At 47.5% G+C, this 15,443-nt stretch overlaps 1 protein-coding gene across 1 annotated transcript in view; it reads left to right on the top strand.

Moving 5' to 3' along the window:
* Positions 1–7,338: 7,338 nt before the first annotated feature.
* Positions 7,339–15,443, top strand: part of LOC115281862 (myosin-13) — a 50,680-nt gene continuing 42,575 nt past the window's right edge. Inside the window, exons 1-8 of the mRNA XM_029927515.1 lie at positions 7,339–7,542; positions 9,237–9,380; positions 9,466–9,622; positions 11,594–11,621; positions 11,710–11,821; positions 12,845–12,937; positions 15,111–15,174; positions 15,267–15,365. Of these exons, the coding sequence (XP_029783375.1) occupies positions 7,339–7,542; positions 9,237–9,380; positions 9,466–9,622; positions 11,594–11,621; positions 11,710–11,821; positions 12,845–12,937; positions 15,111–15,174; positions 15,267–15,365 (901 nt within the window). The remainder of the gene's footprint in view (positions 7,543–9,236; positions 9,381–9,465; positions 9,623–11,593; positions 11,622–11,709; positions 11,822–12,844; positions 12,938–15,110; positions 15,175–15,266; positions 15,366–15,443) is intronic.

The following is a 15,443-nucleotide window of genomic DNA, read 5'->3' as shown; positions in this document are numbered from 1 at the left end:
GCACCTGAAAGAGGCTTGGCCTACAATTCACGTCTGTCTCTTATTTCCAGAGGAACTCGGCTTCTGGCTTTAAGCATCCGTGTTATGATTTGGATCATTTCCTCTCCCTCCTCTCTTTGTTTCCTGAACACTCCCGGTCCCCCACTCTCAGCTGGAAACATTGTCTCCCTAAATCCCCGTAGCATTTCATCAGGCTCTTTCAGAATTTATGTTACTTTTCCTTGGTCGAAGATTTCTTTGAGCGTTTCTCTTTAACTCTTACTGTATTTTGCATTCGTATAAGGGCAGAAACCATCTATATTCTTTTTGCACCTGCTCTTAAAGAGCTGACATGATACTTTGCACACACAGAAGATACTTTTTAAAAAGATGTTAATTGTATATTGTAATTAACCAATTATTTAAAGGATAATCATTTAACCAAAGGGGGCAAGTGGCAAATTTAATTCCATCCCACCTCTACCGTGTACCTATTTAAAAGCAGAACTTGCAGCAAACACAGTTTCTGTATTTATTTCAACTCATTATAGTTCACTTGTTCTTTGTTTTTGTTTGGTTTTGGTTTCTGAAATAACCCCCAAGAAGACACATTGTTCCTGAAGGACACCTACCATCACTTTGGAAGCCAAGAAGGTAAGAGTTAATTTCAACCAGACTTGGAATGCAATTATTGAAATTAGCAATCGTCGTTTTACATATTTTCATTCTGACTGCACTCATAAGGAGCTGAAACTGAGGAAATTGAAACCAATGACTTAAGTATCCCTAAAGGCACATTTCAAAATATGCAGGTTTTACCAAAGGGAGAATCTCTCCCCAAACTTGCTCATTACGCTAATAGGCATAAAATACAGTGCAGAATTTTGACATTCAAGCTCCAGGTCAATATAGTTAGTTGGCCCAGAATGTAATGTTCATAGTGTCATGATTCAGTTTTCACACACAAGCTAACCTTGCTGTTCCTTGAGCAGAGCCTACACCCTTAAGTCCATCCAACTATGCCTTTCCTCACAAATAATGCCGAGAACAGAGATTGATTCAAACCTACACTAATAAAAAGCCCTTTCCTTCCCACCCCACCTGCAAAATTTGTCTTTATTAGAGACAATTCTAGACGAATTAGGACCAAGGAAACCGAAGTATAATTGAGTCATGACCTCACCATTGCTGACAAGATATGGTGGCTGAGGAATTAATTCCCAGCAGAGGATGAAAGAAAGTCAAGAGCAACATCAGGTGCACTGACAGCGACCAGAAAAAGGGGGAGCACTCAGCAGGGGGCAGTGGAGGTTAAGTGGGCTGGGGTGGCTGTCTCAGGCAGAAGATCCGAAAGACAGGAACAGAGTCGGTGGGTGAAGGCATGTAAAGCAGATCCAGCTTTTGAAACAGAGAAGACGCTAATTAGGGGGACTTTGGGAGGGTAGCATCCAGGAGCACCAGGAGTCACGCCTAGAGAGTTGGATCAGACCTAACAAGGGAAAGCTTATCAGCCAAGAATGAATGGTTTTATCCTTGGAGCCCAGAACACGGTTGCATAAATATGACGAGAAGGTTGGACTTAGCAACCGCACGCACGCAGAGGATTGAGGGGTTTTGCCTGACAGTGACGGGTGAGTCAGCAGGGTGCCGGGGCTGCCAGAAGGCATCGCCACCTCGGGCGTTACACCTGGGTCAAGAGAGGTGAGAGCACAAGCTGATGGAGGATGACATGTGGCTTGGATGTCACACGGGGGGAGATTAGCGGGAGCCCGTTCGCCACGACAGTGAAGGAGATTCCGAAGCGCATCACGGAGGAGCCACATGAAGATGGAGCTGAGGCCTGGAGAAGACAAAGCCAGGAAGCACGAAGAGAAGCCATCCCATGGGTCCAGAGTTGTCTTGTGGGAGAAGACTTGCCCCCCCCCCCCCCGTTGTGACCAAGAGCCAGGAGGACACGGATCATCCTGGGTTTACAGCAAGCTGGATTTTAGTCTACAGCGAGAGGACTCGTGGGCCCATGAAATCTGCCCAGAAGAAAAAGAGCATCCCTGAAGGTGTTCAAGGAGGAGACACCTTTTTGAGAATATTGCTGACACGGCTCATGCCGTGCTTTTACTCTGGGGAGTAAAGTTAGGAGGTCCTGGGTTCCGAGTCACAGTTAGAGTTGTGGTTAAAAGGAAAAATCTGCACCTTAAAACTGGTCGTGACTTGAAACCCAGAGGAAAGTCTTGTTCTCTGAGATGCCTAAAAATAGTTTGCGCGTGGGCTCTTGTACTTTTTCCCCAACTCCAGGCTTTCTTCCTGTGCACCGTCACTCATCCTGTGATATCTGCGTAACATCACTACTGCTAATTCACTGAGCGTTTTTATTTACATTGATTCATTGGTTTTCTTTGATTTTTTTAATGTTTAATTTTGAGAGAGAGAAAGCACGAGGAAGGGGCAGAGAGACAGGGAGACAGGATTTGAAGAAGGCTCTGCACCAACAGCAGAGAGCCCGAAGCAGGGCTCAAACTCACGAACCCTGAGATCGTGACCTGAGCCGAAGTCAGACACTAACCCAACTAAGCTACCCGAGTGCCCCACCTTCAATTTGTTTTTTTAGCCATCCTACCCTGTATGCCATGAAAGTGGGGACCACTAGCTGAGACATTTGTTAAATCTTCAGAATTTCCATCCCACCCCAGACCTGCCGAGTCAGCACATGCCTTTCAGCAAGAGGCCCCGGGTGGATCCGTCTGCACACTAACGTGTGAGAAACGCCCTGCCTATCACCGGCGTCAGCGCTCTCTCTGCCTGGGGGCACATATCTCCCTGTTTGGTCCACTTTAATTTTCTTCACATTTTCCACAAAATATTATCTCTGCACATGAGAAGCATCTTAGAGTCAGTGAAAGGTGGACTGTAGTAAGGTGCATTTTTTTCTTTATTTTTGAAACATGAAACAATTTATCTCACAATGGATGACAACTAGGTCTTGACAAAATAATAGGTTTAACGAACACACAATTATTAAAATTAGAAATATCTGCCTAAGGTCATTTTGTGCAGGATGATGGTACCGTGGCTTCATGAAAACAAAATTATGACTTAAGCTAGTAGTTCCCAAACATCGCCAGGTTCGAGACTCTTGGGAAGAACTCGGGTTCCCCGGTCCCAACCACAGAGATTCTGTTGCCAACGATTGACATGGACCGTTTCCCAACACTTAGGGCACCACACTTAATGCTAAGTGATGCTTCATCATACACCTCTTATGACCGGTGTATGATGTATAGCCGGTCACACACCTGTTACCCCGCAAGCTTACCTCCTTGTGGGAGCCGCTCTCAAGTGTGGTCTGCAGGTCTTCGGAGATTCCTGAAAACTTTTCAGGAGCAGCATGAGGTCCAGACAATTTTCATAATGATGCTTAGATACTATTTGCCTATTTTTCATTGTGTTAGCCTAATGATGCTAAAGGGTGTGTAAGACTTCCAGTGCTTTATTACAAATCCAGGGACAGCACCAAACTGGACTATTTGAAAAAAAATTTTTTTTATTAAAAAAGCCAGTTTTGGGGGGCATTGAGCTTCTGACTTTGGCTCAGGTCATGATCTCATGGTCCATGAGGTCTTGTGAGTTCCAGCCCCTCACTGGGTCTCTCTGCTGTCAGCGCAGAGCCCGCTTCAGGTCCTCTGTCTCCCTCTCTCTCTGCCCTCCCGCATGCTCACTCACTCTCTCTCTCTCAAAATCAATAAAACATTAAATAAATTCCAAAAAAACAATTAGAAAATAAAAGCCAGTTTTGCCCAAAAAATTACTTACAATTTCCAGCAGCAAAAATTATTGTTAGCATATGTCAATTCTTGCCTACATATATTTAAAATGTTCTGTGTGATGAAACGGGAGGTCTGCGTAAGGCACTCCTGCTGTGTGCCAGAGTTGGTAAAGCACATGCACAGTTGCTGGAGTTGCAATATGAACTAGCCACCGTCATTACTTGAAAGAAATACGGTTTTTCAAGAACTGGATATTTGGCAGACGTGTTCTCAGAAAGGAATGAAGTGTGACTAACATTTCAAGGAAAACACTTGACAATATTTGTTACTAATCATATGTTTGAGGTGGGGTGGTTTTTTTTTTGTGCTTTTATTTATTTTTGAGAGAGAGACAGAGTGCAAGAGCAGGAGGGGCAGAGAGAGAGGGAGACACAGAGTGTGAAGCAGCTCCAGGCTCCGAGCTGTCAGCACAGAGCCCGATGCGGGGGCTCGAACTCACAAACTGCAAGATCATGACCTGAGCCAAAGTTGGATGCTTAACTGACTAAGCTACCCCAGCATCCCCATAGTTGAGCTTTCAAGTAAAAATTAGAATTTTGGAAAACTTTCATCTGCTACCACTAACGTGCAACTTCCTAATACTTGAAGAATTTTGTAATGAAATCAGTGCAGACATTGATGACTGTGATTGTTTAATATCCTGTAACAAAATGTGTCAACATGTGGAAGTTTCGTATAACTCAGGGAGCCAGCATTTTCCAAGGGACTCAAGTATGATGTTCACAGGTGGGAAAAGATCCATTCAAAGTTCAAATACAAGGGCCCCTGGGTGGCTGAGTCAGTTAAGCATCTGACTCTTGATCTTGGCTCAGGTCATGATCTCACAGTTCGTGGGTTCAAGCCCTGCATCGGGCTCTGTGCTAACAGCTCAGAGCCTGGAGCCTGCTTCGGATTCTGTGTCTCCCTCTCTCTCTGCTCCTCCCCTGCTCACACTCTGTGTGTGTGTCTCTGTCTCTCAAAAATAAACAAACATTTTTTTTTTAAGTTCAAATACAGACAAATGGATTATAATATAACAGAGTACAAAATACTCCTAGACACAGTTTCAGGTTTTATTCCACATTACAACTAGCCCTTAAGAAGCCACCACTTGTCATGTTTGGTATAATATCTAAGAAGAATATTCACAATTATTTTGAAAGACAGTGAAAATACTCTCTCCTTTTTCAAACTACATAACTATAGAAGGCCAGATTTTCTGTATTTACTTTAACAAAAAATAAAACCAACAAACAGGGGGTGCCTCGGGGGCTCAGTCAGTTAAACGTCCCGCTTCAGCTCAGGTCATGATCTCACAGTCGTGGGTTCAAGCCCCGTGTTGGGCTCTGTGCTAACAGCTCAGAACCTGGAGTCTGCTTCCGATTATGTGTCCCTCCCCGCTCTCTCTGCCCCTCCCCCATTCACACTCTGTCTCACTCTGTCAAAAAATAAATAAACATATTAAAAAAAAGCTTCCAGTAACAGACTGAGTACAGAAGGAGTCATGAAAATCCAGCTGTCTTTTATTCAGCAGACATTAAAGAAAGCTGCAAACATAAGAAACAATGCTACTCATTACACTAATTTATTTTCATTCTGGAAAATATAGTCATTTTCATAAAAATGTATTCTTTTTGCTAACAGGTAATGAATTTGATAGTAATTTTATTTTCTTTCTTTTTTAAGTTTGTTTATTTTGAGAGGGGGGGAGGAGCAGAGAGAAGAGGGGAGAGAATTCTAAGAAGGTTCCATATTGCCAGCAGAGAGTCCAATGTGGGGCTCAAACCCACAAACTGTGGGATCGTGACCTGAGCCGAGATCGAGAGTTGGACGCTTCACTGACTGAGTCACCCAGGCGTCCCTAATCATAATTTTAAATGAATTAATAAATATTTTTAAATGCTCTCCATTTTAATTTCTAATGTCCAGTCTCCCCTGAAAATCTAACTGCCATGGTTCATGGCCAAAGTAAAATTAAGACACAGCTTAGCTGAATAAGGTACAGAGGGAAGCAGATGATTCTCTGTAGGAATAAAACCCTGCAGCAGCGCTGGAAGGAGTAACAAAACAATAATAACTGGTGAAGAGTGATCTCCTAATGGGTAAGCTGGGGGAGGCTCACTTCCAAGAGAGAGCCATAAACAGTTCAGTTCTGCTTTTAACAGGAAACATAAAAGGCCTTATTTTAAAAAATATGAACTTTTCTTCAGAGCGGTGAGGATACATGTGTAAAACTTTACTCTGTCATCAGCTGCAGGAGAAAACGTGGGAGGGAAACAGGAGGGAAAAGGGAGATGGGTGACTTGGGGAAAAGAAGTGGAGGGGTCCTGGGAGTCACAATCCAAAGGGGACAGGACAAGCAGGTGCAGATGTGGAAAAGGAATCTGAGGACCACACAACCTGCAGGGGCCTTAGAAATGAGTTAGGCTTGTGACTTCATTTTAAGTGGAAATAGAGGGGCCTGGGTGGCTCAGTCGGTTAAGCGTCCGACTTCGGCTCAGGTTCATGAGTTCGAGCCCCGCGTCGGGCTCTGTGCTGACAGCTCAGAGCCTGGAGCCTGCTTCGGATTCTGTGTCTCCCTCCCTCTCTGCCCCTTCCCCACTCACACCCTGTATCTGTCTGTCTGTCTGTCTGTCTCTCTCTCTCTCTCTCTCTCTCAAAAATAAATAAACATTAAAAATTTTTCTTTTAATGCAGCTCTGATTCTGTGTCTGGGGTGGGTGTGGAGTCTGCACTTCCAGCACATTCCTGGGTGGTGCAGTTTTAACAGGTTCAAGGACCACATTTATAAGAAGGCTTGAGGCCAGCACTTCTCAGATGTGGCCTCTGGACCACAGCAGCAGCATCACCTTGGAACTTGCTAGAAATGCAAATTCTCAGCACCCTCCCCCCAGACCTACTGAATTAAAACCCCAGGGTTGGGGCTCAGCCCTCTGTGTTTTAACAAGCCCTCCAGGTAGCTCTGGTGCACATTGAAACGTAAAACCACTGCTTTGGCCATAATGCTTCCCATCAGCTTACTACCTAGAATGTTCTAAGTGAGTGTGGCCAGACTCTGTGTCCAGGTCATTACTTTTCATCGGTCTGTCTGAAATTTCTACTAGGAATTATCAACATCCCAGTCATTCTTTTCAGACGCCCTTAAGATTTGGGGATGACCCTGAGAACGTGGGGCTCAAACATGATGCATAATTAAGGGAGTGTTTCCAAAGTCCTTTGTTGGGCTCACCTTTGTTGGGCTCACTCTGGTTGGTTCAGACTTCCTTCCCAGCGTGGGGCTGAACTAAGAGATGTCCCTCAAAATCATCACCCAGGGATGAAAACAACCCTCAACCATTGTATTAGGGTGCAGTCTCTCCTTTAGTTCATTGCCACTTGCCCGCATTAAACCCCTAGACCTGGTCCTGGATTCCTCAGGACCTAAGCGAATCTCATGAGCTTTTGATCTGGCCCCCGTGTCTGGATGGAAATAGCAGGGTGTGACCCTTCAGACTCCATGAGGAGTCATCCATGCCCCAGACTCAGCCATCTCCCCGGTCTCCCCAGCCCCCCTGCAGTCATGAGTTCTGATGCCGAGATGGCCATTTTTGGAGAGGCAGCTCCCTACCTGCGGAAGCCAGAGAAGGAGAGAATCGAGGCACAAAACCGCCCATTTGATTCTAAGAAAGCCTGCTTTGCAGTGGACGATAAGGAAATGTACGTGAAAGGTATGATCCAGAGCAGGGAAAATGACAAAGTCACGGTCAAGACCCTGGATGACCGGGTAAGTGTTGATCTCAGATGTCCTTGAAAACGTGGGCATCCCTAGGCACGTTTGGCATGAAATATTAGAAACCGCATGCTAGTCCCTAGCGATCTGAAGATAGAACGTAACTTACCGTTATCTATTCCACAGTGAAGTGACATTTGCAAACACCTTCATTCATGCTGCTTTCATTTTTCCAGGACTTGGGCTCTGAGAGTTGTTGTGATGTTTGCTTTGGAGAAAGGGGAAGCTTGGGGTGGTAGAGGTTGGACCATTTGAGGGAAAGATTAGGGCTGGTTGTTGCTGGGTGGGCCAGACAAGCGTCATTCCCCAGGCAGCAGAGTGACTTACAGAGGAAATGTTGGAGGTGATGCCTAGCTTAATGTAGAGAATTACAAGGCACCATTAAATTCAGTGTTCACTGGACGCCCACCACATCTGGCCTCCGTCACTTTGCAAATAGAAGCAAATCTCACAACCTCCCATCCCAAAGGTTACCGTCTAGTGTAGGAATCAAGATGTGACTGGCAGGTATGACTCTCCATTCACAAACTCAGGCATACAAGGCAGATCTTTATTTTATTTGTTTGTTGATTGAACTTAACCTCTGGTTTCAGCCTCTTTTCACTGAGCGGGAAATAAATTTTCTTCAGTCACTCTCGGGGCCCCTCCTACAGTTGTGCCTTGTTTTCAGATCCTTACACAGTGACACACTGAGGATCTCACTGCCTCCCTGAACAATTTGCTAAGAAACAAGTCCCAGCGTCTAAAGGTTCAGAATGCATAGACTTTTCCATCTCCCCTTATGCTCTCTTGGGAATCTTTCTAGTACAGAGAAGGGGGGCAAACAGGTCTCCTTTCCTCAAGAGATTTGGCCCATATCAAAATCTCCACCTTTTTTTGGTCTTTTCTCTAAAACCCTCAAAGCTTTTCTAAGGACGTAGGCTTTGGAAAACCAGAAGCCAGAGAGTCTTATAGGCTCTTGTTCTTTTCTTCCCTATTTGTACCTCTTCTGAGTAATGGAGTGCAAAACTAGCTGTGTGCTTGAATGGAGAAAACCCACAGAAGGGAAATTAAGTAATAGTCACAGAAATACATAGTTCAGCCATGGACCATGGTACGAGTACAAATGCTGTAAATGTACAGAGCTGCAAGGAATGATGGGAGCCTGGAAAAGATCAGGAAACAGGACACAGGTCACAGGAGAGGTGTCCCTGGAGCTGAACCTTGAGGGTTTCTGAACATAATTTCAGTGAAGGTATTCGAGACCAAGGAACCCACGTGAGCAGAGGTACTGAGGTAGAAATACAAAGAAGACAGTGGAACACTTCTTTCCAGCCTTCCAACCTTTGTCTCATATCAGCACTCTCAGCAAATGGGTTAAACAGAGGCCACCTGCTGTGGCCTTGGCCTTCCTGAGTCCCACCTGGACCCTGAGGGCTGAAGGGCTCTATAGCGATCCATACCTGTGACTCATTCCCAGCACATGGGATGGCATGCTGGTATGCAGCATCAGACCAGAACTGGTTATGCAGTTAGACCGGAGTTAGGTTGATCAAGGATAGTTATTTGTGGATGATGATCCAGAAAGCTATTCATGGTAATGGGGTGATCACACCTCAGTGCCCCACTACTTCCTCCACACCAAGCAGAGTGGGGGTTTGGATCATTGACTCTCCTACTCATCATGTGCTTTTCCTCCCAATCCCCAGACACTCACCCTGAACAGTGACCAAGTCTTCCCCATGAACCCTCCCAAATTTGACAAGATCGAGGACATGGCCATGATGACGCACCTGCACGAGCCCGCTGTGCTGTACAACCTCAAAGAGCGTTACGCAGCCTGGATGATCTACGTGAGTGCCCTGTGGCATCTCCTTGTTCTGCCCCTCTCTCCGAGTAGAGACAAGATCCACATGCTGCCTTTTCTGGTTTCCTCAGACCTACTCGGGCCTCTTCTGCGTCACCGTCAACCCCTACAAGTGGCTGCCGGTGTACAACCCCGAGGTGGTGGCCGCCTACCGAGGCAAGAAGCGCCAGGAGGCCCCGCCCCACATCTTCTCCATCTCCGACAACGCCTATCAGTTCATGCTGACCGGTGAGACATTTCTTCAATCCATATTTTTTACAAATAGCTTTTAGTTCCTTATTCAAGCCTTTTAACTGGACTGGTTCTTAGCTAACTATTCAAGCCCTTCGATCATCTGGATGGGGTGAGGATTCCGTGATGATTTCACAGTATCTTCCATTAGCAGCCATGGTGCCTAGGCCAGTGCTGACAACTGACGCCGTGCTGTGCACATGCTAATTTGGGGCAACCAGGAACACAGGGAGATATCCTGCCCCACCTCCAAAGAACCCCCCAACATGAGCACACATAGAAGAGTGACTATTAGTGGCTGCTAGAATGCAAAGTTGGAGAAATGGGCATAGCAATGTCCCTGCACTGTCTTCCTCCCCAGACTCAGGTTCCTCTTTCTCTTCCCTAAATTTGCAGAAGGGCACAGGACATAGAGGTGTGGCAATACCATCATGCCGCCATGTTTTCTGTCCCTTTGACCTGTGCCACTTTCACCTGACTCATTTTGGTGCAGCCTCAAGAATTAGAAGCAAGCTTCTGAGACCTGAAGACCCTTAAAGTCATCTTCTAGACCTCATGTTGTCCAAACTCAGCCCTTTCTCTCTCCCACTCAGTCCTAGACCTTACTGCTTACTCATATCTGTCTGCAAATCAACTGAAGTTACATCAGCTTTTAAAGGAAGATTGATGGCACTATTTTTTTGTTTTTTGGGGCTGTAGGGTTTAAAAAAAATTTTTTTAACATTTATTCATTTTTGAGAAAGAGAGAGCATGAGCAAGGGAGGGACAGAGAGAGAGGGAGACACAGAATTCGAAGCAGGCTCCAGGCTCTGAGCTAGCTGTCAGCACAGAGCCCGATGCAGGGCTCAATCCCACAAACTGTGAGATCATGACCTGAGCCGAAGTCAGATGCTTAACTGACTGAGCTACTAGGTGCCCTGTGGATGGGGGGTGGCTTTAAAGCATATTTATTTATTTTGAGAGAGAGAGAGAGAGAGAGAGAGAGAGAGAGAGAGAGAATCTTAAGCAGATTCCACACAGTGTGGAATGAGATGATGACCTGAGATGAAATCATGAGTTGGACATTTAACCAGCAGAGCCCCCCACACCCCCAGTGCACCATTTGTATGAGTTTCTAGGGCTGCTGTGCACAGTACCATAGAACAGGTGGCTTACCCAACAGGAATTATTGCCTCAAAGTCTTGAGGGGGAAAGTCCAAGGCTGAGGTATCAGCGTGCTTGGCTCCTTCCAAGGGTGGAGAGACAGAATCCGTCCCCTGCCTCTCTTGCTGTTTCTGGAGCTGTCCTGGCTGTCTTTGGGGTTCCTTGGCTTGTAGAAGCATCACTCTGCTCATATGTCAGTCTCCACATGGTGTTCTCCCTGCGTGGGTCTCTCTCAAACCTTTCCTTCTGAGAAGGACCCTGATCGTGTTGGATTAGGGCCCCACCCACTCCAGTGCGACCTCATCTTCTCTAATAGCTCCTGCAAAGACCCTGTTTCCACATAAGGTCACATTCTGAGGTCCTGGGGGTAAGGATCTCAACACAGGCATTTGCCACAACTCAACTCATAAATGACTATAAATGGGAAACCGTGAACGCTATCTTCGAGTACAGAGTCAAGGTAAAAGGAAATCTCAATGACAACCAATCAGTGTCCATAGATTCTAATTAGAAGCCGTGCCTTCCCACCAGCCCTGAGTCTGAGACTTGTTCTTTGTTGAGAAACTGCCGGCAAGCACGGAGTTAAAGACCTGTGACCAGCTAACTTTCACACGGTGGGATTCACCGTTGGCTCGCCCAGCGTCCACGGCCCCATATTTGGGAAATCTGCAGATTGTCTCGAGGAGGATTGGCCGGGCCCCGGTGTCCCACCGCGAGCCCACGGCCGACCTGTGTGTGCTGCCACCACCCCTGCCATGCCCTGCTTGTTTATATTCCGTGCATCTGCCGTTCCTTTATTCCGCCTTCCTCCCTCTGCATTTCCAGATCGAGACAATCAGTCCATCCTCATCACGTGAGTAACCTGTGTTTGCACCGTGAGGACTTGGAAGCCAGAGCCGCCCCTCCCACTCCTCCATCTCCTGTACTTTTAAATCTGGCAGCGGAGAATCCGGGGCGGGGAAGACCGTGAACACCAAGCGTGTCATCCAGTACTTTGCAACAATTGCGGTCACTGGGGACAAAAAGAAGGAGCAGCAGCCAGGCAAGATGCAGGTAAGCAGCTCTCTCCATCCGGGGGTTTGCTGGCATAAGTACAACTTAGCGGGTGAGCACCAAGTGGAGGCTCTAGGCCTGGTCTTGTCCTGAGGGTGCTTGTGGGGCAGGGCGGGAGGTGGCTCCCCCTGGTGGACGTGCTTGGTAGCACCGGCTCCGTCCTTAAAAACCAGGGACGGGTGAGCAACTCTCCTCCTCTCCAGGGGTGGTTGAGGCCTAAGGCCGGGGGCTCTCAAAACACAGGTGAGCGCACATCAGAATCACCAGGAAGCTTGCTAACAACTGCTCGCTAAGCCCCCCGGCCCGGGATAGCTGACTGAGTCCTATCCCACATTCACAGTGCCGACCCTTTGCATTTGTGTCACATTCCCACTGCTCATGCAGCTGGTCCAGGGATCACACTTTGAGAACCAGCTGGGCGGGGCAGGAGTTTGGAAACTGCCCCGGAGACAGAACGATAAGCAGTCCTGGGGCGTGGGCGGGGGAGGGGGCGTGGTGAAGGTAAAAATCCCGCCTTCTGTGAGCGGACTTCTGAGCAGTAATTCTCATGACGTATTCCTTTGCTACTTAAAAAGAGGTTTGAGAACCACTGTTTCTGTTGTACGATCTCTCGGGTCACTGTAGTGCTCAGTTCTATTTATACTTCTGAATCCAAATCTCTCTATTCGTTGGGTCCCGATACATGCAGTGAAGGGTATACACGTTCTAAAACTCCATGCTTTCTAATGAAGTGTTATCAGATAAGAAATGCAGTCTGAAAAATCAAGATGAAGCCTGGAATCTGGTGTGGCCGGAGTTCTATTGATGCTGTATAGTCAGCTCTCTCCTGAACAGCCCTGGAAGCCTCCTGGGGGGGGGCTGGGGGGCGTGGATTCCTTCCCACATCTGCACTGGCCCCCGGGCTGGGCTGGTCTGCCTCTCTCCTTGGACCCTGCCCAGAGCATGCACACTTCCGAGTCACCAGGGGGCTCCTTCAGGGGCCAGTACAAAGTCCTCCGTTGGCCTCTCCTTGTTTATTATTAGGGGACCCTGGAAGATCAAATCATCCAGGCCAACCCCCTGTTGGAGGCCTTTGGAAACGCCAAGACCGTGAGGAACGACAACTCGTCGAGATTCGTAAGACCCGGCCCCCTGCCCCCCACCCCAGAACCAAGCCCTCTGCCCAAATGCTGGGTGGTAAACAACTCCGTGTAGACTGGGAACCAGCCAGCCCTACTCCACCCTCACGGGGTTCAGACCCATCTGCCCTGCTGGGATATTCTGAGACACTGAAGAATGTGTTGGCTCGTTCTCGGCAGGGGGAGGGTTTAACCGCCCTTTCCTAACCAGACTGCAACACCTCAGAGCATCCTGAAGTTACAGCGATTCCAATTTTATGCTAAAATTGGTCTCTCAAGGCGGAAACATCTCTTTAGGGGCGGCGTGCAGAGGGAGAGAGCGAATCTCAATCAGGCTCCATGCTCAGCGTAGGGCCTGACGAAGGGCTCTCAGTCCCACGAACTGTGAAATCATGACCTGAGCCGATGCCAAGAGTCAGCTGTTGAGCCACCCGGGCACCCCTTGAGGTAGAAACATTTTTAAATGCTGACGTCCATTGAGCAACGTCATTGGCTTATTAGCCACTCAAACCTTAGCGTGAATTAAGTGAGCAGCTTTGAATTCCTCTGAATCAGAAGGCATTGGGAAAAGGAAAGGTCCTGGGAAGGCAGGAGAGCTCAAACCCTGGGAATAAGTTGATGTTGAAGACACTGAAGGATATGTTCCATCCTTCAACATTTCACTTAATCAGCCAAAGAGGCACTGACTTCCTCCGTTGGCAAATACACAACCAGCCCTCTTCCTAATCTCGCTGTACCACGAGGTGAGCAGACACCACGAGGTCAAGCCCTCATTTACGCCTGTAGTTGTGAAAGTACATCAGGACTTCACACATCTCAGGAGCTGGATAATCCCAAGCTTGTGTTTTATCATTACTTCTCAAAGATAAAACGGTCACCGATGAGAAAGTAGATGTAGCCATCAAGGACTGCGGCAATGAGCCCTGACCTTTCTTGCTTTCTTTCCCTGGGTCCTCTGCGCATTGCCAATTTGCACATCTGTCTTCTCCACACAGCTAAAAAGCTCCTGCTTATAGGGGATCTGGGTGCGTGTTACACAGCAGAGATATGGTACATATATTGGCAGCAAGTCAGTTATTTCTAGGAGAAAGACAATGCCTTTAGACAGCTACCAGGGCCACTCCCATTTACTTAGTCCTTAGGTCTCTCCTCTTAGCCCTGACCCAGTAGTCATGATCACCCTGGTGATTCTGTCTTCCTTCTACCCACCCACCAAACATCTGCAGACAAAAACTTCCCTCACCTCCCACTGAGCAGCTGACAATATGGAAGACCAACACCTACAGTTCACACATACCTCCCCTGACCCCACACCAACTCTTCTCAGGCTTCATTCATAAAAATATATCAGGGCACCCGGGTGGCTCAGTCGGTTAAGCATCTAACTCTTGGTATTGGCTCAGATCACCATCTCACAGTTCGTGGGATCGAGCCCCACATGGGGCTCTACACTGACAGCATGGAGACTGCTTGAGATTCTCTCTCTCCCTCTCTCAAAATAAATAAATAAATAAGCTCAAAATAAGAGAAGAAAACATTGAGAATATTACTGAGTAATGACTACATTCCTGACTATGGGTGAATAAGCAAGGCAACATTTCTGCCCTCAAATTTGCTCATGGAGTGGTAGAGACCAATCACTTGTAAAATTTCACATCTCGCCTCCCCTCAAAAGGGAGAGAACTCAGACTCTGAATGTGTGTTTGGGGAGCCAGAGAGCCCGGCCTGAGCTGGGAGCTAGGTTTGACTATAGTAAGCAGTAAGGAAAACCAAAGGAAGAAGTCTCAGAATGGAAAAGGGAGGTCCGCAAGACAGTCCAAAGAGTCCCATCAAAGAGTGTTTGGGAGTCTGGGTACCAGAGAGCAGGTTAAAAACCAAGGGGACAGTCTACAGTGAGGTGGCCTGAAGCAGAAGTTAGAGAGAGGGGCTGCAGGTGTCCCCAGAGCTGGAGGAACAGGGCCAGATGCTTTGGGTAGAACTCTCTCAGTCTTGGCAGACCCAGCATGGGGACACGGGATGCCAGGCAGAGAAGAGGCAAGTCCTCTGCGTCTGGCATCACTTTCTCCGTGACCCTACACCTCCCACCCATGGCTGGTAGCGCCCAGCGAAAGCCAGCCATGGTACCATATAAACGAGATAACCATGATGTTTGTCCACCTGCCGCTGGACAGGGGAAGTTCATTCGGATTCATTTCGGAGCCACGGGAAAGCTGGCATCTGCGGACATTGAAACCTGTGAGTCCAGGGCACCCCGCTGGGCACTGCGGGCTTTGGCCACAGAGGCACCTCCCGGGAACGTGAAATCACATGATTTCCTGTTACCTTAGATCTCTTAGAAAAATCCAGAGTGACATTTCAGTTGTCCAGTGAGAGAAGCTATCACATTTTTTACCAAATCATGTCAAACAAGAAGCCAGAACTAATCGGTAAGCTCTTGGGGGTTCCTGCTCCCTCACCTGAGTCAGTCACGTTTGGAAAACACCCAGCGTACAGGTGCGCGAGAT

This window comes from Suricata suricatta, chromosome 17, assembly GCF_006229205.1.
Source record: "Suricata suricatta isolate VVHF042 chromosome 17, meerkat_22Aug2017_6uvM2_HiC, whole genome shotgun sequence".
Taxonomy (NCBI): domain Eukaryota; kingdom Metazoa; phylum Chordata; class Mammalia; order Carnivora; family Herpestidae; genus Suricata; species Suricata suricatta.
Note: the sequence above shows the minus strand (reverse complement) of the source record. Positions and strands in the feature narration are given on the sequence as shown.